This window comes from Parasteatoda tepidariorum, chromosome 5, assembly GCF_043381705.1.
Source record: "Parasteatoda tepidariorum isolate YZ-2023 chromosome 5, CAS_Ptep_4.0, whole genome shotgun sequence".
In the NCBI taxonomy this organism is placed as follows: Eukaryota; Metazoa; Arthropoda; class Arachnida; order Araneae; family Theridiidae; genus Parasteatoda; species Parasteatoda tepidariorum.
The window spans coordinates 52,374,516-52,399,101 of NC_092208.1; the positions used below are offsets into that span (position 1 = coordinate 52,374,516).

Below are 24,586 nucleotides of genomic sequence, written 5' to 3' on the forward strand. Positions count from 1 at the left end.
TTGAGATGAATAATAAATTTTTTTTATTAATACACTATCAATAAAACGCATTTGAAATTCATTACACTCTAATGAAATCGTCATCAAATGACAACATTTTATTAGTGCAGTTAATAACTTAAATTTTCTCAGGTGCCTATTACGCGCACTCGCATTAATATCCAACTGTTGAAAATTCTTCCGATAAGGATATACCGATTTTCAAAGAGAGTTAATTATAAGAAGTCATGATGTGATTAATTTGAAATGTATTTCACTTTGGAAATCTTATAGCTACTCGGTCGTCACACTGCTANCCTGCGCGTGAAGTCGAGCACTTTATGGTAGAACAGTTTAACGAGGTCCAATACCGCACATCCTCGATTCCTTCATAGACTGGTCCAAGTGTTCACCCACCCGCACTCTGACAGCAGCCAGTGATGCTTGACTTCGGTGTTCTACTGGGATCAATCAGTTCACTGCGGGACAATTAATCTAAGGAATTTGCATAGTGTACTTTAAAAAAATTTATAGTAATGTTTTCTTGAGAAGCGATTGAAATTTTCAAAAAAATTAAGCGTTGTTAATACGCCTAATTTTTTTTGATTGCTAATTCAATTGCGATCAGATTTTGAGATGTTGTTTCAACTAGTTGAGATTTAAACTAAACGTTTTTAACAAGTAAATTACAATCTTTTTTATTTGATTATAAACAAAAATAGTATGACTTCATATTTCATAGCGCAACAAATGGTGCTCATATTATGGCTATAGCTAGGCTAGAGACATGATATTGATTCGTATGTCTTCTTCACAGTGCGTTACCATTAAATTGTCCATAGTTGGTATTGATTGTCACTTATTGATTTGCCAAAATTTGGTCATCCGCAAAGTGCAACAGATGGCAATCCAATCCAGGGTGCGTAGCCAGACTTTTCAATACAAAAATAAGTACTTTTAAGTACTTTTTAAGCACTAAAAAAACGTTTTTAATCACTTTTTAAAAAAAAAATCATAATTAGAATCTATCTGTGCAGTAATAAAAAAAAAAATTTTCTATCAATTTGAAGTTCTCAATTTAAAAACATAAAATCAACAAAATTTAGAAACATTTTCAGAAAAATATTGCAGAGAATCATGCGGAAATCATGCAATTTTTTGTAATTTAGATTTTTTGTAGTTGTTAGAAAGACAATCGATACGGCAAAGAAAATATTTCTTTCTAAAAGATGGAAAATTAACACTTTTTACAAACCCGGGATAAAAAAAAAACTTTAAGGACTTTTAAAAAAACGCAAATCAAAAATACAGGGGGCAGAGCCTCCTAGTATTTTAAAACATTCATATAATACAAAGAAAAAAACTAAAGTAATCTATAAAATTTAATGGTTCTTTTTATTGAACTCTTAATTATTTCAAAAGTAAATTTTTAAGAAAATCAATAATCAAAATTCTGATTAAAAAATTTAACTTTTGCATGTTTCCATAACAAATATTAAAAATATAAATATTTTAAACCAAATAAGAAATGAGGTATGCATTTTATAATTACAGATGATTTTCAAAATGAAATTGTTTTGAACGCGAATTAAAACAAACTTCTCTAGATTTAGATATAAAAAAAGAGATAAAATTTACTTAAATTGATCAATAAATTAAAAAATAATTATAAAAATAAATGAGGAAATGATTTTATTAGTTTAAAACAGAAATGTGAAAGCAGAGTTTGAGATGAATAATAAATTTTTTTTATTAATACACTATCAATAAAACGCATTTGAAATTCATTACACTCTAATGAAATCGTCATCAAATGACAACATTTTATTAGTGCAGTTAATAACTTAAATTTTCTCAGGTGCCTATTACGCGCACTCGCATTAATATCCAACTGTTGAAAATTCTTCCGATAAGGATATACCGATTTTCAAAGAGAGTTAATTATAAGAAGTCATGATGTGATTAATTTGAAATGTATTTCACTTTGGAAATCTTATAGCTACTCGGTCGTCACACTGCTAATCATTACCCGATGTCAGATTCTAATCATTGTCGAAAGGAAAACCAACTACGATTAGATTTTTCTCAACGCTAAGGTAAGACAAAAAAACAAAAAAAATGACGACTGATTTTACGATTGAACACATATCTTTCAGGAATTTATAATTCAGGAATCTGAATATCAGCTTACTTTATGGATAATACAATAGATATGTTTCCTTGGTGAAAATTGCGCTAACAGCGAAAGAAATACAACTAAATGAAGATTTGTGTTGGTCAGCATTCATAAGCAATCACAAAAACTACAGTTGTTTTTCAATCTAATATTGATACTGAAACTGACAAAAAAATTCCGTGCCGGTAATTCTTATTCCAGCTATCTCAAGATGCAATTTAATAAATAAAAAAAGGAGAAAAAAAGGGGAAAAAAACGTGTTTGGCCCTAAGTTATCCCATTTTACGATATATTGTATACATATTGAAGAAAAATGTTTTCGTATTTGAAACTGAACAACCTTAATAGAAACTAACAATTCAACACGATAAATAAATATTTCTGTCGAGGTGAAAAAAGTTGAACTTTTGAAAAGTAAAATTATCTGATTTCCCAAAAGTACAGCTGATAAAGAGGGTGGCAAAAAGGCTTTCATACTTGGAACCAGAAACATCAACATAGACAAAATGAATTTAGAATTGTTAGGTCAAAAAGGAAAATGCAACCATTAGTTACTTAGTTTTTTTTTTCAAAGCTAATCATATAAATCCATTTTTCAAAACTAGATAAAAAAAAAACTAATTCCTTTCTCACAGTTGATACGTTAGATCAGATAAATAGTTTTTTTAGGTGAAGGAAAGTTACCATTAGCTGATATAGAACATTTTAAAAATAAAATGCACGAACATAAACAACTGGAAATCCTTTACTTTGTTAACTATATTGACAAAATTTGAAATAGCTAAAGAATTACTTGAATTCTGAGCACCTGCGAAAGCAGAAATCGAATTTACACAAAAGTAGACAAAGAACAAGAATCAGTATTTCTATTTCCTACATATGTATTTATTTACGGAGTCTATAGAATCTAGAGCCCTGAGACTGCTGTACCAAGATATCAACTTTTAGAGACTGGGGGGGGGCACAATCCTTCGTATTTTCACGTTATATTCCCCTTTTATGTTAGAAGAAAATTTCACAATTTTAATTACGAATTATACTGAAACTAGTAACAAGTTTAACTTAACTAATTTACTGATTTTTAAAAAGTCAGTAAATTTTAATAGATTTCTTTAAATATTTTATTTTAAAAACCAATAGATAAATCAACAACATAAAAAAAAACGTCAAACCGAATCCAGAAAAGAAGTGATGCAACAATCCAAATTTTCATCTCAAGTTACTTGCATAAAAAAGAAAAAATAACGCATTAAAAATTGTCGCGGACAGATTGTTATTGTACATGGTTAGTTGCTATGGTTTTCTGTATTAAACAAAATAAAAATGAAGCAAACTAAATGAAAATTTAGAATTTAAAATTAGAGGAAACTTAGAAACGGGAAATTAAAAACGAATGATTCCAGCTATGATAACTCATTTAAACAATGTTGAAATTTTTTAATAAATGACAATTTTTTTCTTTCAAATTCGTTTTTCAATGTGATGGGAGGTTAAACAATTGATAGGAAAAATAATCTTTAACCATGTTATAAAAGAGGAGAAAATATTTAAAAGTAAGATATATACGTGCTCGTAAAATCTGTGGAATCGAAAGTCCTGTGGTCGGTCTCTGAGCAATACCATCATATATTCTTTGGTACCATGGGCACAGGGATCAGGAGAAAATTTCCGTTCTCTTCAGATCTAAGCCGAGATTGAGGAAGTAGCCTCACAAATTGTGATGACATGTCTTCGGATCATCATATAGCCAATAGTGCATCTCGAGTGCACAGGGATCTGGAGAAAATTTCCGTTCTCTTCAGATCTAAGCCTAGATTGAGGAAGTAGCTTCACAAATTGTGATGACATGTCTTCGGATCATCATATAGCCAATTGGTGCATCTCGAGTGCACAGGGATCTGGAGAAAATTTCCGTTCTCTTCAGATCTAAGCCTAGATTGAGGAAGTAGCCTCACAAGTTGTGATGACATGTCTTCGGATCATCATATATCCAAAAAAAGGAATTCTTTTTTATCATTTATAAATTTAAATAAAAATTATTATTTAAATCATTTATTAAATTAAAATTTATTTTTTTCTTTTATAGAGCAAAAGCAAACTTGTTGAAACTAAGCTATGTAGAGCTTTTTAGTGGAAGTTAAGTAGTAACTATTTCCGTAGAAACTCTATTATAACTCTTTTTTTACAGTTAAAATTCTAGATTAACAAAACTGACACCCTGATTAATGGCAATTAATAATCTATAAAGGCCTCGAGGTAATATTTTTAAACTTTCAAAAACGCCGTATTTAAAAATTTGTTTCAGGAGCTATTAGGGAAACACACCAAAATGTTCATGCGGGCGATTAGACATTTTTGTGTTTTATGATGGACATTATCTAATTTCTTTAAGTTCCTATTTGGAAACAACACCAAGAAACAATTTGATGTAAACAATAAAATTGTCGCTTTGAGGAAAAGCGTGGCTTATCATTATATATCCATAAGTTCTTCATATGGATATTTTTTTTTATGGAGAAAAATAACATAGAATATTTTTTCAGAACTATTTAACTACTGTTTCAGTTTTGTAAGGAACAATTTTACGAACACATTAGTTACAAAAATAAGGAGAAAATAAAGGTTTAACAAAATTCGTCTATAGAGCTAAATATGCAAACATCGAAACAACGAGATCGATTCGGGATTGAAAAAAAGGCAGTCAAATAGAAAAAAACGCATCGAACTGTTTCTACCTCAAAATCAATCAAATGAAAATGTAACGCACGTCACGTATGGGAATCTAGAAAATACCAAGAAAAATAGCTTTCAAGTCTAGAAAGAATGGGCATGAGATGTCAAGGGCTTTCAGATCCTTACAGACAAAGGTGAATCTCGGGCTGCTAAGATCTAAATGAAGATCGTGATTAGGATATCTTATTCTCCCGAGAATAAAAATTGCATTAAAAGTTAAACAAGAAGTAAACAATACGGAGAACTGGAAAGCATTCGAAATTCTACTCGCAAATCGGAATAGTTTTTTCTTCTTTCTTTGAAAACGATGGGGAAAACTGTTAATCAATGAATTATACACTGTTTAGGATGGACTTTTAAATTAATCCATGATTGCTAAATTAAATCTGAAAAAATAAGGATTTCGATTTATAACTAACACACGGTATAACTAATTGTAAGCAGTTAAGGAAGCGGAAAATTTTGCTTTAGAAATAGTTCTTTTTTAAAGCAATTTTATGAGAAAGAAAATTCGGAGAAAGGTGAATCGCGGCTCTTCTGCAAGGCAAGCAAGATTAGGTGCTTAAGATAACGCAACTGCCCTTAGGAAAATTTGCCATAGACACGCTTATGATAATCTATGGTAACCATAGAAACTTATTTGGTAAAATACCTTAAGCCTATGGTAACCATGGAAATTCGAATGGTATTCCTATGACAAGGCACCATAGACATATGGTATGATTAAAAGGAAATACCATAGGCATATGGCAAACTAATAAAAACACACTATAGTCATGGGTCATTCATATAGGAGAGTGGACATATTTGGTGAAGAAAGCAGGCGTGTTATACTAGTACTCCGACGATCCATATAATTTTTAAGTTAATTAAACTAATCCATCGAAAACAATGGTACCTTTTAAAAAAGTTTGTCCGCCTTATAGAAATTTATAGATATTTAAAACTATTTTCCATTATTTCGATGAAAAAACAACATTTCAACTGCTGACAGGTCGATGGTAAGAGATGCGCGTAATGCCGATATCTCGACGGAACATTATTCCGCCAAAGGGATTTACGTTATTTTATTTTTTATTTTAATTTATTTTCTTTAATTTTTGTACTTAGTAATTTTATTATTTTTTTCGAACACCTGTAATCGATTTTTAAAATTCTTGAAATTAATGAATATCCTACTAGTTTCTACGACATTTTTCTAGAATTTTGAACTTAGTCAATTTTATAAACAACTTGATAATCTAGAACCTAATTAGTTCTCGTGGCTACTATAATGTTGAGTGAATTTCGCTAACATCAAATGTTAGATTTTGTGTCTATCTACAATATGAGTTTAATCTTTGATGTTGTTTGATTTTGGATTAATGAACAGTAGAGAACCAACGAAATAAGTAAGTTCATTTCATCTCTTTTCGTTCCTAATATTGCCTTTATTGTTTTCTAATCGCTTTTTGTCGTAAAGATTTAAATTATCCGGGTACTGTCCAGTAAGATTTCTTAGCTTTTCTTACATAATTATTGTCTGTTCTCGTAGATTCAATACTTTAATCACTCACCCTAATTCCTCTTATTATAATTATTCTTGTTTATTGTTGTCTATGTATAAATTAATAAATAAACCATAATTATTAAACTGTAATTAATAATTAAAAAACCATAATTTGATGGTAAAAATTTGGTATATATAGAAGTTACCATGGGATATTCCTACGGAGTTTTGCCTATGGTAAACTGTTACCATAAACTTTTACCACATACCTTTGGCAATTATTTCCCATATACGCTTATGGCTAAATTTGGACACACGCATATGGCAAAATTTTGCCAAACGTTTATGGCAAACCAGTGGCAAATTTTCCTAAGAGTACAATGTGCCATTATTAAATTCATAACACATAAACATAGTCGCATTCTAGAAAATCTAAATATCTTTCAATTTGACTAAAAATATTTTTGATAAATATGTAGCCACAGTGCTAACTTTTATTTGACTTGAAAGTTTGAATTTTTTTAAAAAAATAATTGTAATCTATATTCTAATCTACAAGAAATAAGACTAACGAGTTTTACGATTTTTATTCGATTCTTATAACGACAAAAAATTATCTAGTGTTTCATTTTTTATTTCACTATTATGCAATTATTGGTTAATTTCTTAATTTTAAATTGAAAACAGTTTTGTAACTGTCGTTATACTTGAAATATTATAAAGAACACTCGTTTCTTTTTTGCCTAGAAAAGGTCTCAAAATAAAAAAAAGGAAAATTGCATTAATAAATATGTAGGTTATACAACGATATAAAATAATTTTTTTGTTAAAGAGAAGTAGCAATAAAACATATTTTACATGTTTTTACCGTTGAATGAAACTGAAAATACATTTTGTTTAACCCATTGACAGAGATTAGACACCGGTGTCCAATTTATATATTTTTTTCACACGCTATAATTATAAGTAAAAATATATTTTGGTATTTTTTAATTACAAAAAGTAGTTCAATAATTATTAAAATCCGAATTTTTTTTCTTTCATATTTAAAAATTCATTTATTGATATTTTAACTTTACAAAAAAATTCATTGATGAATAACTGTTTCTCTTAGTTCTAAATAACTGCAAATAAGTGCTTATTACATGGAAGTGAGCCATGTTTCGAAGATTTAACCTTTCACCCAGAAAAAGACATCTGTATTTCATGCTGTATTACTACATTATTAAAATGCAAAATATTATATTTTACCCTTATGTTGAATTAAATTAATACAAATTTTGAGTCAAAAAAGGGAGTAAAATATTTTCCATAAAGCTTGTCTTTGTGTGCAAGTAGTAGTTACGGCACAAAAATTAGTTCTTTTTTTTTTTCTTTCATTTTTTTTCCTTCCATAAAATCTTAACTTAATCAGTTGCACAAAATACTCTTTCAAAGAGTCTGATTAAAAAGAGAAAACTACGTTGCCAGCAAGATGAAACAATCGATATTAAAAACTTTACAGTTCTTTCTAATTTAAAAAAGATAGGCTCACATTAAAAAAAGCTTTTTTTGGAAGCGAATGATTCTCCTTCTCAAACAAAAAGGAGAGAGAAGAAGAAAAAAAATCGCAACAGCGTTTCACACTTTTCAACTAAATCCTTAGCTTCATCGAAATGAAAGCTTTACTTCGAACAAAACTATCGGCAAAATATATTTCAATAAAATTATAAGTACCATACAAAACTCTAAACCTAAAACTCACTTTCACGCATTATGCTTAGATACGCGTTCTTGAAAATAGGAAGAAGAAAAAACTTTTAAATCAGCTTGAAAAAACTAAGTAGGGTAAGTGTAGAAAAAAAAGTGAAAAGGATGGGAATAATGAAACAAATTTGGGATCAGGCAACAGTTTTCATTCAACTCCTCTCTTTAAAACGAGCACTTGCATTTTTTTCATTTTTTTTAAAAAATCTTAGAGCAAGTTAACAAATAAGGGGCGGTATATAAATAACGGTTTTCTTTTATGTACTGTCATTGTCGAACGTAACGTTATATATGTTTTCAATCACTTTGCTACTAATCCCTAAATTTAATAGTATTATTAATATTGAACAATTAAGTTTACAGACAATCGATACATTTTCTTACTTCTGAAAATTAATTCCTCAGCTAAAACAATCGAAAGGGACATAAGGGACATAAATTTAATAAATTTTCTTCATAAATTTATAGACAATCGATACATTTTCTTACTTCTGAAAATTAATTCCTCAGCTAAAACAATCGAAAGGGACATAAGGGACATAAATTTAATAAATTTTCTTTATTCAAAATGCACTGATAATAAGTACCACGCAGAACTCTCAAATTATTCTAACGTTTTCATTTATAAGAAGCACATTATTTATACATTGCGTTTTTACAAAACAAAAAGGAAAGAAAGTAAAAAACAAAAATTCATATCAGACTGATGCTGATATTTTGTGTGTAACAAAAAATATAATCATTACAAAATATTGGTAATAATAAGTACAGCGTAGAACTCTCATAGTATTCTAACGTTTTCATATATAAGAAGCACATTATTTATACACTGCGTTTTTACAAAAGAAAAGGAAAAAAAAAATTCATGTAAGACTGATGCTGATATTTTGTGTGTAACAAAAAAAATATAATCATTACAAAATATTGGAAGCAAAATCTAAATTATTTTATGTATTATTATTAAATAAAAATCTAAATTAAAGAAATTATATTATTTGGTATGAAAATATCACATATTTAAGAAAAGTTTATTATTTTCTCCACTTTTAAACAAAAAAAGTAATCAATTTTTGAATAAAAACTTTTTTTTAATCTGAATAATAAAGAATTTTCATTATTAATGCAGTATTCAAGGGTAAAATAAAAGTAGACCGGGACATTTTATTTCTTCACAAAATATTTTAAGAGTATTTTGATTTAAATATTGAAATTTCATACAATTTTACAATAAAATATCTCATATCTAAAAATCGCGATTTTCCTCTCTTTTAATAGGAAAATTCTAAATACCTGATCAGATATTTTGTGTCGTCATTAACAGCGAAAACAATATCCCAATGGAGATATTTTTTGCCGTGCTGCTATAATATTTACAAGTAAAAATGAAAAAAATTAACACTTAACGGGGATTTATTTTTTTAAGAAGATTCGTTGGATACTCAAGTGTAACCAGAATTTCAGAGAGCAAAGTTAATAAAAAAAATTATAATAAATAATTCAATTGTTTCTGATCAAAGCAAAATTCATAACCAGATAGTGGCAACCGATGGACACTTGTAGACAAGGGTTGGCAAAAGTCATTTAAAAAGGAAAAAAAAAATCGGATTTAATTTAAGTTGGATTATTTTAAATTTTTTTACAAATCAAAATGATAGTTAAAATTAATATTTCTTACTAAAGTAGCTAAAACTGTTATTTAATTATCACTGAATAAATAAAATCATTGATACTAACCTTTTTCATTAAATTTTAAAACAAGTCGCCAATGAAAATGCGTCAATTGGATGGAATTTATGTTAATTGAATGTTATGTTAATTTATGTTGTTATGTTAATAATTTAAATCAGAAAACAATAATGAAAATATTTTAAGTTACTCTGAACAGAACAAAAATCGAGTGATTAAAAATAGCGCTTTTTCCTCCAAAAATGAACAAATTTTTTATTTACAGCTGTTTTACCTTGTATACAGCCCCAAAGACAGAAAATTTACCAATCGATAGTGAAAAGATAGTTACTAAGAAAAGTCGAGGCGATATAAAATAAATTGGTTAAAGAATTTTTTTTCCTGAAAAAAAAATTGTGAACCTAGTAAAAAAGTTAATTGGTTACTGTGTCGCTTTTTTTTTCCGAATGAAAGTAGGAAAGTAAATTATGCACCAACTTCTAGATAATTCAGTTTAAACAGTCAATTAAATAGTAACATTTAAGGAACATAAATAAAACTAAGCGTTTGAATTAAATTACATGGTATTTCGTATCAATAATAATAATTTAAAGATCATGACAATAAATGCCGAATTTTCTTTATATTTTGCTATAACTTTATACTTATAGATAGTAAAAATAAATGGCAATATCTATGTTACAGCTAAAGCTGGAAGCCGTTATTATGCAAATTTCCTAGATAATCTGTAATTAAGCTAAGGTTAAAGAGCGGAATTAAGTGTTTTCCACTATTTGCCAGCATAATAATCGCTAACGTTTAAAAATTAGATTATCTCATTCTACAAACTAACTTCTTGATTGTTAGTTTGTATTCATTGAATTCATTTTTTGGATACTGAAAAATAAATGAATGACTATGTTAATTTAATTAATTGTAATGTAATTTTAAACCGTTTGATTCTATTTTAATTTTTTAATGGATTGATTCTTGATTGTATTTTTTTTATAATTGTTGGATTATATTATCTTGATTCTATTGATATCGAAAAAATAAAACATTATGTTAATTTAAACGCAAAGAAACGTTGCTCGTGTTGCAACAAAGATCTCATTTTCACTTAAAGGAATACCTAGTAGGTTAAGTACAGACTAGCTTGGTAATTTGTAGATTACCTAGGTAAATTTTTGGAATGAAACAATTTTTTGGCACTTTAACGGATCACCCTAGCTAATCTGCAGAGTAACTAATCTCTACATTCTAGCGGTAAGATTTATAATAATTATAAAAAGAAAAGTTTGTGTGCCTCTCTTTAACTCCAGAACCCTATGTGCTAGCCTCTTGAAATTAAGATAATGGGAGCAAGGAGCAATTTACTTAGTCCGTTAGGGAATGACGCTTGATAAATGAATTTTTCTCATTTGTTTAGCATTAGTTATTGATAAATTTAACTTAAAAAGATTCTGTTTTTGTTCTTCAAACATTTAAAAAATAATTTAGACAAGTATACTCATAAAATATTTTTAACAAATTTTTGGTTCAAAAAAATTAAACACACGTAAAAAGTTACTAACTAAGTTCAGTATAAAATCTGTCCTTAAAAATATCAAATCAAATAGTAACTACATAGTGAGCTAGCAGGGTTGTTATAATTTTAAGCAACCAGAAAAAACCCGGGCGGATTTTTTTTTTTCAAAAACCCACCTGAAAAAGCCCGAATGCGTTTTTTCATAATTGCATTTTATTACTAAAAACTGTAGATATTGATCAACAACAATCAACTCTAGATATTAAGTTTATAATAGAATAAAAAGCAAACTACTTACGTTGAAATATGTATATTTCCATTAGTTCGATATTCTGAACTATAAAATTTTTTATTAACCTTTTTAAAAACACGTATAATTAGAAATTACAAATAATGTACTAAGGAGTTCCCTCCAAATCACAAAAACTGAGACACAAATTCACAATACAATTGAAACTACTTTTTTAACAGGATACAATATATCAGGTTAAGTAAAAAGTTTTTCCCAAAAAAAACACGATTTTATAAAATGAAAAATACCTACAAAATCAACAAAGTTCAAAAAACCAATGAGGATAGTAATCTCCATTCAAATCAACAATGGTCTGTTAGCGTTTTGGCAACTTTTCAATCCCTTCTGTGAAGAACTGTGGCGTGCGCGAGTCCAGAAAGCGATCGACAGTCTTTATGACCTCGCCATTTGAATGGAAGATGGTGCCATCAAGATGCAGCTGCAGATGTGAAAATAGATAGCAATTCGAAGGCGCTATGTCTGGACTGTATGGTGGATGTTGCATCCAATGCCACCCCAGCGTGTAGAGCGTCCAGCCGGTCATCACACTAACATGTGGCCGGGCGTTATCTTGATGAAAGAGAACCACATTCCTTCTTAACTCGTTTTTTTTTCGTTTTTCGCGAATGGCATCGCTAACTTTAATTAGCATATTGCTGAACATTGTTCTGTTGATAGTCTGCACGCTTTTTAGGTACTCCTTATAGATAATTCCACGACGATCCTACCAGATACAGAGAAGCACCTTCTTGTTAGTTAGTTTTCGTCTTGCAACCAAACCTGCTGATTCCTCGGGAGCTGACCACCCTCCTTTACAGCTTGTATTGTTGTAGTACACCCATTTTTCAGCACAGGTCCCAATTCTGACCAGAATGTTCTCTTTTCTTTGATCTCTGAGCAAAACTATACTGCCGCTTTTCTCTTGCTCTTGTCTTCAGTCAATTCATGAGGCACCCAGCTGTTAAACTTAAACGTTAGATTTATGCGTTTGAGAGCATTAACGATTGTTTTTTTTGGACAAACGTCAAGCTCTAACGCAATAGTTCGCGATGAAACATTTTTGTCTTGATCATTGATTTGCTTTAACTGGTTACAACAACCTCGATAAGGGCGGCCAGAACGTGGTCCATATCCAATGTCGAAATTCCCTACTTTAAACTTTCGAAAGCAAACTTATACTTTATCATAAGAAACAGTATTGAAACCTAAACTTTCACGCTTTATTTGGTGTCAATCAGTTGCACTGAGTTTATTTCAGAACTCATAGTGATTTTCGTTCTGATCTGTTGACGTGATAGCTCCATTTTAAACATTTTTAGTGCACGAGATAATAAAGTTTTGACAAACAAATTACACAGTTGCATAGTTCCAACTTTCAGCTTTAGAATGCAAAAACCCGATTGGATTATCTTGTGCACTAAAAAGTGCTTAAAATGAAGCTATCACGTCAACAGATCAGAACGAAAATCACTATGAGTTCTGAAATAAACTCAGTGCAACTGATTGACAACAAAAAAAGCGTGAAAGTTTAGTTTAACTACCACGGGAATGGCTGCTGTTGGAGAGGAGGAATCTCCCCTTGACGGAAAACTTTTTTCTCAACCCGATAATAATATTTTCAGGATCACAATTTAATGAAATGAAAAAAATAATTTATTCAAAAAAATATATATGTTAAATATTTTCAGAACCCGTAAATCTTATTCCGTGTAGTTTCAAATGATATTTTTAAAATATAGCTCTTTTCACCTTACTTGTTCAAGAATTCCTGTTTTGACGTATGCCTTGTTTTTAAAATACTAGAACTTATTCTAGAAGCTCTCTTTCATTGTACATAACATAGGACTCAATAACACAGTTGAAAAAATAATGTAATACATTTGTGTAAAAGTATGTAAAAGTAAATACATTTTTCATGTAAAAAATTGATGTCTTTCATTTGAATGAAATTAAATAATTTATTTCTTCAACTAAACCATTTAGTGGTTTTCCATAATTCTAAAACAGAATAGGTAAATCCTAAAAAAGTAAATGTACCATATTACTGTCGTTGTACCCTATTACTGTCATAACATTTTATTATCAACTAGCCGCCTAAGGCGGCCAGCTGTCCACCACGCTAAAGGTTTTAACAAATAAAGTTTTTTAAAACATAGCAGGAAATCTGAAGATTAGTGGACAATTAAAGTGTTCCTGTCCTGCAATTGGGTATAATATGAAAAAAGCACAACTACTTCCACTTACTAAGAATAACATTTACCTTTTAGTTTAATTAATAAACTGAGTTTTAAATATGTTTACTAAATTCATAAACTTCGGTAAAACAACAATATAAATTATTTCCAAAGGAACTAGACTAATACAATTCCAACCTGGCGAGTAGCGACTTATAAACAAGACACTTCGTTTGATGCTTTTACTTGTTGCTAGAAATCAGGTTCGCAGAAAATGCTGTTTACTAGTTAAATTTAGTAGGAATAACACGATCTGTGACGTAGGCTATAGTATACCCAATTTTGCCTTCATATCCAGTTCTGCTGCAGACAAAAGTTAAACTTTTCTCCACTTTGATAAATGTAAACTAATGCGAACCTTACAATTAAATTATTAATTCCTTCGTATATTATTGGTTTAAATTGTCGAAAATTAATATTTCAATTGTAAGGTTCGCATTAGCATACATTTATAAGAGTGGAGAAAAGTATATGTATTTTTTAATAGTTTTTTGAATATGGCTCTTTGAAGACGAAAAAGCATAGATTTTCTTACAAAATGACAAATCTTAAATAACTAAAAAACTACTACAAATTTTTGAAAAAGAAAAAAAATACTTCTTCATTATGTCAAAACACAATTATGTGCCGAGTTTCGTGCCTGGGCGAGGCTTCTGGGGCGATATATTGTGATTACAGACACACAGCCGCGCTTATTATTATGTATAGATGTAAATAACATTAATAATAAAATGAATTAAGATTTATGGTTATTAATGCCTTAATTATCAATAAAATCACGGTATTTATTAATGCAGCACGATTTACTATGAGACTATAAATAATAAAGAACTCCAGTAACTTCGAAAAAACCCAAATAAACCCTGAAAAACCCAGAGGTTCTTTTTTTTATTTTTTTTTTTTTTACAACCCTGAGTACTGGTAGTAAATATTAGAGGAAAAAAAGAATATAAAACTCAATTTAATTAAAGAAGAAAAAAAATCTAACAATTTAACAAAATGTTTAAAAAATTAATTTAGTTTTTTTCCCGATTAAATCTATTCTATTTTAATGCATGAAAAATCCCACACTTTTTCCTCTATTTAAACATGGACTTCTCTCCACTAAAAATAGAATAAAGTAAAAGAGGTTGAAAAATCTGCATATTTAACAATGAAAGAAATTTCCATTTAAAAAAAATTCCGAATTGGTTACTCTTCACTGAAGAGGGAGCTGAAAGCCATAAGAATTTGTCTCAAAATAAATTCGAAGAGATTGAATAGGCACAGATTTTTCAGGTGAAAACTATGATATTAAAGGACATTATTCTGACAAATACGTTTGGAGAACATTAAAAGTGGTATAAGTATTAATACTTTTCCTGTATTCGTAACCTGCTACACTTCGGCGCCAAGAAACTGGAATTTCCGCCAAGCGTAAAGGGATAGCTGATGCACGACGGTGTTATTCAAGCTTATTTTAGAAACTTTTAAAATGTATAATACCATACGAATTATATTTAAAAGTAATTTTATTTTTAAAATTGGAGTTGCTTTACTGCATTCAATACTTTGCATTACTTTCTTTTTTTAAGTTATTTTATCCATCATTTAATTTAGTTTTATTTAAGGTAATTAATATTATAGTAATATTTTGTGCTTCGAATTTAGTAACCTGTAAGTGTTTTAAATGAAAAAGTAATTTTTTTGGAACTGTAATTCTTTGAAAATATAATATTTTTAGTATTAATTCGACAGTATGCATTATTTTTTTTTTTTTTTTTTTTTTTAAAAAAAANTTAAGAAAAAAAAAAAAGGCTTGAAACCATAGAGGCAACTCTTTCGCACTATAACGCTACTTTTAAAATTTCGCTTACAAAATAACTATATAAATAAAGATTTGTTTCTCATAATTTTATTCAAATCAATACAATCTACATCCAATATATTAACTACTTAATAAGAAATGAAAACCGTTGCTATAGTTCAAAACTATGTGAAACAAAATCAAATAATGGCAAATACGTTTATAAAGAGTACGTAGAGACAGATTAAGAGTACGTAGAAACCGATTAAGAGTACGTAGAAACCGATTAAGAGTACGTAGCGTAGAAACCGATTAAGAGTACGTAGAAACCGAAGCAATTCGCTCGTTAAATCAGAGTACTGGTTAAAATTATCAAAATTTAAAGCTTTAAGCGAGCTAGAAAATTTATAAAAATGTTTTGTTATTTATTTAAATATAATAACGTAGTTTCAGCTCAAAAGTATGTGTAATAAAATCAAATTATGTCGAACTCGTTTATTACTAGTACGTAGAAACAGAAAATTTAAAGAACGGGTTACTTTTAAAAAAATTTTTTATTATTATTTAGACTAGAAACCACAGAGGTAAAAAACTCTTTTGCACTATAATGCTACTCTTAAAATTTCGCCAACAAAATAAATAAATAAAAATTCGTCTCATATAATTTTACAATACAATGGATGGGAGCAAGCATAAGGGTCACCCTAGTGTTTACATACAAGTTTTGATCAAATTTAACAAAAGGTGTGGTTTTTAATCAGTTTCGTATAGAATGAAATTTTCACGAATACTCGAATTTTTTTAGGGATAGCTTCAATAAAATTATTTTCAAGTAATTAATGAAAAAAATTTAAATAAATTTAAATTAGTCTCATAATAACAGGGTGTCACAAAAGCTCTTTTACATTAAATTAAATTTTAACTGTAAATTATAAATGCAGGATTTCGTTAAACCAGGACTCATAAGTACGTACAATGAAAAAAAAAGTATTTTTAAGTAAAATAATCATGGAAAAAGCGAATGTATTAATTTATTAAAAAATAAATAAAATAATTAGGTTCTATATCAAGGAGAATTGAAGCATCAGCGAGCTTGAATTTGTCATTATTTTAAAACCATTTCCTCCATAACAGTGTTTTTTCGATACTTCTAGAACAAATATTAACAAACTAAAAATAATCACTTTTGATTTATATTTATTTATGTAAGTACGTATATAAGCAAAATAAGCATAACTATGAACTCATCGATATTGATTAGTGACACTTTTTTCCAGCAAAAAAAGATTAACATTCAAATGATTGCAACAAATTACTTTTTCGAAATTTATCGCCCCCTCAGCAAACACATAATGATTGAGGGGGCGATTAAAATGTTGAGCTGATCACTCTGGGCTATTTTATCCCACACTCGCTCTCTTCTAGATACACAAGACACCTACGCTTAAACAACTTGATTTCAAGCTAATATTGAAAATATCTTTGGAAAAAAAAAACACAGAAAGATTAAAATTAAAAATTGCTTCCACCCACGACATAAAACAAATATGAAGCATTTATTCTTAATACCCTTTTTAAACGAATTTTAAACGCATTAAAATAGTTTAAAGTTTCACTTTTTCCTACAGCAATTTTATATATTTTTAAAATTTTAGCAGTTAAAAATAAACTTTTCTCGAGGGGGTGAAAATGATTACATAAATAATTATTCTTAAATAAAAGCAACTCTTACGAACGCCAACGATCATTTGAGGACAACAATAAGGGTAGAAAAAGCATAAACAAAATCACATATTCATATAAAATATATGAATTTGAGTTTGTCAAGATTATTTAAACACATTTGCAAGACATAAATTTTTAAATACACTCTATTCTCCACAGTTTTGGGTCACCATTCAATTTTTTAATAAAAAGATGCTTGAAATTGAGCGAATTTGAAATTAAAATTTTTGTACTTAATAAACTTAATTAAACTTAACTCGTACTTAATACTTAAAAAACTTTTTTACTTAATAACTTCAATGTTCTGAATTCTATACCACTTTTATAATAGTTTCAGTATGAATTTCGTCAATTCTTAGTAATTATGTTGACTGGATACTGTTTTCATACTGAAGGATGCAGAATCGAAAGAGGGAGGGGGAAAATTTACCTTAAGAACTTTAAAATGTTTGACACTTATATTAGTTTTTCGTAACAAACTTGTGAGCTTTTCAGAAATATAAGAACAATTGATTGAACATTAGAGAGATTTTGCAAAGCTTTACGGTTTCTTTAACTCTAACGCTTATTTGGAATTTAAAGCACATGCGCGAAAATTTCTTTGCCATTTTCTATATTGTAAGCGGTAGAAAATGAAGTTTGCGTTATGTTTCACATAAGACTATCATTACGAAAAATCTTTGCATTATCTTCAACGTAAAACATTAAAAAGAGCATCTTAATGTATTTTCAAGCCAGTTTATCTTAAAATGGCTTATCTTAAAAAAAAGCAATTAAAGGTGACTAGTTAACGGTGAAATTCACAAATTCGTCATTCCATGCGATAATAATGCGATGTCGTAAATTATTTATTTATTTATCTGTAACAGTATTTTAAAAAGAATTAACAAAAGATTTAAAAGAGAAAAGTCAAAGTTTTTGCAGTAAAAACCAACAAAATTTCGTTAAAAAAAAAAAAAAAAAAAGGAAATAAATATTTTTTACTGTTTTTTCCATTTTAAAAATTAATTTAAGGGGAAAATAAGGAACGACCTAGTAAAACTTTTTTTGAATGAAAATAATAGGATTTATTATTAAAAGTAAGCAGATTATCGAGAGAGAAAAATAATAACTCAAAATGAAAATTAAAACGGACTTAAAGAAAGCAACGAACTTAGTTGGCAAACCTAGAGAACAAAATTGGATTAACCAACAACTCGTTGCATAACTCTCACTGAAAAAAAAATGAGAAAAAAAAGAGAGATTAGTTCGTAAAAACTTTTTTTTTTCTAAATTTGTGTAATAAAATTTCTCAACTTTATAACACACGTGTCCAGTAACTTAGATGCAAAGTTCTTTACACAAAACTGCATATGAAATGGACAATCGGTTAGAGACTTTAAGAATAAAACCATTTACATGAATGATAATTATATAGTTAGGGGGCGAAATTTTTAATTGCTACAACACATGTTAGAGTTAATAAATTTAATTTACATGTGTAATAACCAAATATTTTACAATAAATTAGTTTATTAAAATTTCTTTATTTTATTTTAAATAAGTCGAAAATATATAACAAAGAATATAAAAAATAAAGGAGTACAGCAACAAATATTAAAAGTAAATAAAGCAGGGAAGAATACAGCACTGAATAAATAAATAGAAAAGGTAATAACGTTTTGAAACAGGATTTTGGTAAACTCAAATGCAATAAAACCGTAGAACCATTTAAAGAATTCGATTAAAAATAAGACGATTAAAAAATAAAGACTAGCGCATATAGTGAACAAGCAGCATTAACTTTCACTGATTTTATCGAAAGTAATTTTGATTTTCTAAAAACAACATTTGAAAATAAGAATTCTGTATCATTTAATTTATCTAAATATTTTTTTCCCTTTCACTAACTTTTAATTTTAAAAACCCCGAATCATTTTTAGAAAACTCTAAGAAAGAAGAAAAATATAAATTAAGAAAAATAGGATAAATACGATAAAATCAGAAAAAAACTTTTTTTCCATGTTAAAGAGAGGGGGGAGTAAAAGTTTACAGTTTAGAATAAATACTGATTTTTATATACAGTACAACTTCAGTTATTCATCGTGACAGTTCAAAACCTTTTATTTTATACTTTCAAAGTAGATTAAATTGATAACGATTAGTACACTTATTTAGTCTTTTCTAACCTACTATAAAAAAAAAACTTCTTTTTCTAGCTCAAATTTATATTTTGTAACTACATATTATGCAAATATTTATATTGTATAACTATTTATTTTTTTTAATGACTAGGAAGCTCAACGCCCTGTACACTTCGCTCACCAACCTCGTGGTTGCTCCTCATTCATCATCGTTTTTTTTTTTTTTTTTAAGACGATAAAAAAGCACATTATGTTTATAAAACAGGTATTTATTATAATTTTATGCAAGCACATTTTATTAATATGCTAATCGTTATGAAATGAAAGGATACCTAGACTTAAAAAATCATGAACAGTAGTTGAAAAAAAAATTATAATTAGGAATAAAAAATGTGCAAAAAATTATAAGTAGTAAAAAAAGTAATTTTACTTGTGAATAATCTGTAACCATAATCTTACATTCTATAACAGTTCTCATTGAAAACAATTATTATCTATTTAAAAATTTCGAAATAAATTTCAAGATTTATATCGAACTATTTAAATGTTAAGATTTATATATAAACGTTAAGTATTTTTTATTTATTCATATTTTTGTTATAGACATTAAGTCAAGACCGAGCTTATAAAATTGAAATATCGAGTAAGATAAATTTTTCGACAACAAAGAATTATTATTTTTTTTTTAAAAAATGGGAAAAAAGCGCTTAAAATTGTAATAAATTTGGAACAAATTAGAATTTTCTTTTTTAAAAGAAAAAAACAACCTCGATAAGTTTATCATTAAAAATGGTCCAATTAGCCACGCCAAATTTTAATTCTATATTATTGGATTTTACCTGGAAGTAGATTTGCTAACTTTGTTGTTTTTAGTACAAGCTAGTTAGTACAAAAGTCTAATCATAAATTCTTTTTATTTCATGGAACTCATGCATTCTGTACACATTTTCGTAATTTCAAGTTTCTAAGTCTTTTAACTTATACGCGGAAGAATAAGTAAAATAAATCCAAGAAATAAGAAAAAATTGCAACAAAAAAAAGCACTGAAAATTGCATTAACTTTCGAACATTTTAAATTACAATTTCTAAAAAAGCTCATGTTAAGTATTCCCACGCCTTGTAAATCAGTCCACATCCTATTATTAATTAATTTGAGTTTATTAGTTAATAATTTTCGAACTAATTTGACATGTTACTAGTCAATTTCGTAAATTACACTTTCATTCACGAAACTGAACATTTTCATTTAAACTAATTTACAATAAGTTAATGTCAAAATATGCCATCATCTATTTTGTATCCATTATGGGTTACATGAGCATTAAATCACTTTGAATGATTTGTTTAAAGGCGTATAATTGTTATTTAAAATTTGTAACAAACCAAAAACGTTAAAATTGTAACTTCAATTAAACGTCAAAATTGTAACTTCAATTTCGTTAAAAAAAAATTTAAAAAATTTTTTTTTACATCCATCCGCACACCAACATAGGTTTTAGTAATAATAATAAAAATCTTCTTTCATTAATTCTGAAACTAAAAATAAAACTTATCATTTCCCGTATTCCTACTAAAATCGGAAGCAATACAAATAAAGTAGTTGAGAACTAGAAAATTCCAAGAACTACAGAAATAAAATTGAAGAAATTTCCCAAATTTCTCAGAATCCATATTAATATCCGCTTCAGAATTGCTCGTGAGATTGGCGGGATTGCTCAGAGGATAACACCGTCTCCGGTTATTTTTGGCGACTTTCTAAGACATTTTACATTTTGATTTAATCGAGTTCAAGAGCCGCTATTCGTTTTAACGCGACATGCTAATGCAATGCAACTCCGAACATCGGAAGGGAAGACAGATTGAGAGCATCCTGCAGAAGATGAGGAAGGATCCCCACATTCTCCCCCCTCTACACCCACCTTCCAGTGTTTCCTCTTGTATTTGAAATTCTCATATTCCCTTTAACTTTGTCGGACTGGAGACAGTGTAGCCACTTTTAAATGACGGGTTGGGCACAGATCTGCGAATTAAGTAACTATTTTTCATGCGGAATTGAAATTTCTAAAGCTGCAAAATTGGAAAGGAAATAAAGTATGCTGTTAAGCTTGAAATACTAACTTTCATAATATATATGCGCATAACTTAAGGAAATAGAACAAACGTAAAAGACTTTGGATTTCGCAGTGAGAATTCTGTTTCATATTTTCATGAATATCAGGGTAGGCCATTTTGGCATCAGAAATATGATTTTGTCAAAACACCGGCAAAATTAATGAACTGCATAAATACTATTAGATAATATATTATTAGATAGTACTGTTAGATAATATTATAAGTCGTGTTCTTAAAGTTCGATTTCTCAGAAACTATTTGACCGATTTTGCCATGTAAATTTGCATTCTTTAAAATAATTTAAAAATTGTATACCTTAAAATTCAAAAACTTTTCCCCATTATAAAATAATAAATAATTACTAAAAGTTATTTTTCACTTGAAATTATCTTTGGATAAACTAATTTAATAATTGTGCGAAAAAATTTTAAATTCGCTAAAAGGTTCTGGAGATATATTGAAATACGCATAGAGTAAAATTAACATTAAGAGGTCCAAACTTTGGAGAGCTTTCCTGATCAAACTATTGAGACCATATTTCCCAGATTGAGGCCACTCCCTATATTTTGGGAGTCTGAAATCCGATTCTGTTAAAAAAAAAGTATGTTTGTTTAGAGAAAATACGATTTTGTGTCTGATTTTGTAACTTAAAATATCGTCTACACTAATTAATTAGTATATTTGAGGCCAACCCATCGAACCATCAAGTTTGAGTCCTAGAATGTGAAGGTCCGGTCATTAGATCAAAGGTTATTCAGGGTTGTTTACTTTGCGCACAGTATATTTTTTGAAAAGTTTCTTATAGGGAACAAATTAAATTAACAACTTAATAAAAAATACTAATATGCTATCTTAATGGTTCCAATGACTTACGAAAGAATAAGTTCTATATGTGAATTAAATTAAAAATCGAAGGCAAAACTGCACTTGTAATAATAAGGAGCCAATTTTTTTCCCTTTGCTGACATTATCATGGTTAGAAGCCTACGTAATATATATTAATAATCAATAATCGAAGTCAATGCTGTAGATGATTTATTTAGAGCTTAAACTAAAATAAAAATTATATTAACCACCCCAAGTTAAATAATTTATCTTAAGCAAAGTTCAATTTTTTTAGTTTGTAATTTTCCCATTTTTTAAAATAAAACAACAACATTTAGAAACAAAATCATTTATTTATCAAAGCTATTATTTAAAATATTTACATTTCTTGTGCACAAGTCTAGAGGCTCAACAAAATGGACAGCCGATCGTTTGCTGCTGGATCTGGTCCCTCTCTTCTTCGTTAGATCCATCGGCACTTCACTCCATTCCTGAAGAATCTCACAAGTCTCTGGCGTTGACCGTTCGCATGCATGGCACACCTCTTGTAGCTCTTTAAAGATGACCTCATATTCGTCCGGCACCTGGTCCGAGCTGCCTACCTCCAACTCGAACATCATTTGGTCAAAGAGCTGATTCTCCATGTCTGTCAATATCAGATCCACCAGCAGAGGCATGTCCTCACCAGTGTTTTGGCTAGTCACTGGATCCTAGGAGGGAGGCAGCGGCGTCGGCACGAGAAAGATTTGCTCCGAGCTTGCAAGAGGTTCCACTGGCACGGGTGGAGGAGAAGGTGGTGGACAAGGTGTTTGCAAGGGTTCTGGTGCAGATGAACAAGGTGTTGACATGGACTCTGGTGCAAGCGGACAACTAATTTTCTCCGAGGATGTAGAAGGTTCCATTGGCGTGGGTGCCTCTTGAACAAACACAGGAGGAAGAGGTCGTCGTGGACTGCTTCGTGTCTTTTTAGCAGGAGGCGATGAACAGAATCGCGTCCTTTTCACAGGAGGTGCTTCCTCAAGCATGTGCACTGGCGTGGGTGGAGGGAGTTCATAGCTCTTACGTTTAAAATCACGATGGGCCCGATAATCGTACTCATTTGTCACTTGGCAGCTATCGCCTGTAATGTCCAACGTGAAGGGAGTTTTTTGAACAGTCATGATCACGTACTTCACTCCCTCCGGCACCACATATCTTTTCCAAGGCTGAAAGGCGTAGACGTCATACTTGAATTGGTCTGATGGTATCAAGCTCCTCCTCGCCGTGTAAGGCTCTTTGGCAAGGCTGGAGAGCACGTAGATTTGGAGGGGTGCATCCGACCTCTGGTACACATGCTTTGTCCCTGCACTCACTGTCCTCAGTCGAAAAGTGAATCTAAATTTCACAATATACAGTAATAAATTTTTAAATTATGGGAGTAAACGCAATCTGAAAAATTTGGCACCAAAAGTTCAGTCATGAAACGGGACATAAGTTTGCACCGCAACTTTTCTTTTTGAATTTTTTTTCTTATCTCTGAAATTAACAATTGGAAGATATATATAAGAAATTGCATTTTTAGTAAAACTTGTTCTCTAAAGATAATTTCACACTAACTATAATTTTCAATTATAACGATATATGTCGTTAATGTACGATAACTTTTATATCAATGATTAATGAGTAACATATCGCACTCATTAATCATGGATATTAAAGTTTGTGTGCCTGACAATTAGAAAAAGCAGTCGCTTAACATCAGGTCCTTGTAATCGATAAGTAGATTATGAGAGGTTGGGTACCAACAGAGGGTAGATGCCCCAAACGTACATAAATTATATATTTGAGTACCACACTTAAAATTAGATCAGTAAAAATCTCAACTAATTGTTCTAAATATTAAAAAAAAAGTCAAATTCTTAAAAGCAAATTTTTTTTTGTCGAGGCTTAAAAAAGTTAAACAAAAGTAGTTGTCAAGTTGAGTTTGTTTTAATTAGCAATTAAACGTGTCAAATACTGATTTTTTTTTTTAACGTTATGGTCATGCTGCCTTTTCGTTTTTGAGCAGTGTCATTAAGCTACATTTTTTTTTATTTTTAAGTTTATGTTTTGCTTTAAAATTTTTTGTTTGCTCTCTTAGATCTGTATATTTTCTTAACTTAAAGAAATTTATAGCAGTTTAAGGTTTGTTTCG

At 29.2% G+C, this 24,586-nt stretch overlaps 1 protein-coding gene across 7 annotated transcripts in view; it reads right to left on the bottom strand.

The window, feature by feature from the left end:
- Positions 1–24,586, bottom strand: part of LOC107457020 (syntaxin-1A) — a 166,982-nt gene that overhangs the window by 90,335 nt on the left and 52,061 nt on the right. For 2 of the 7 annotated variants that reach the window (XM_043055254.2, XM_016064573.3), the window contains exon 3: positions 22,747–23,787. The exons of the other annotated variants lie outside the window; for them this stretch is intronic. In XM_043055254.2, the coding sequence (XP_042911188.1) occupies positions 23,124–23,787 (664 nt within the window). In that variant the 3' untranslated portion in view covers positions 22,747–23,123. Of the gene's footprint in view, positions 1–22,746; positions 23,788–24,586 lie in introns of those variants that run through there. 7 annotated transcript variants of the gene reach the window in all.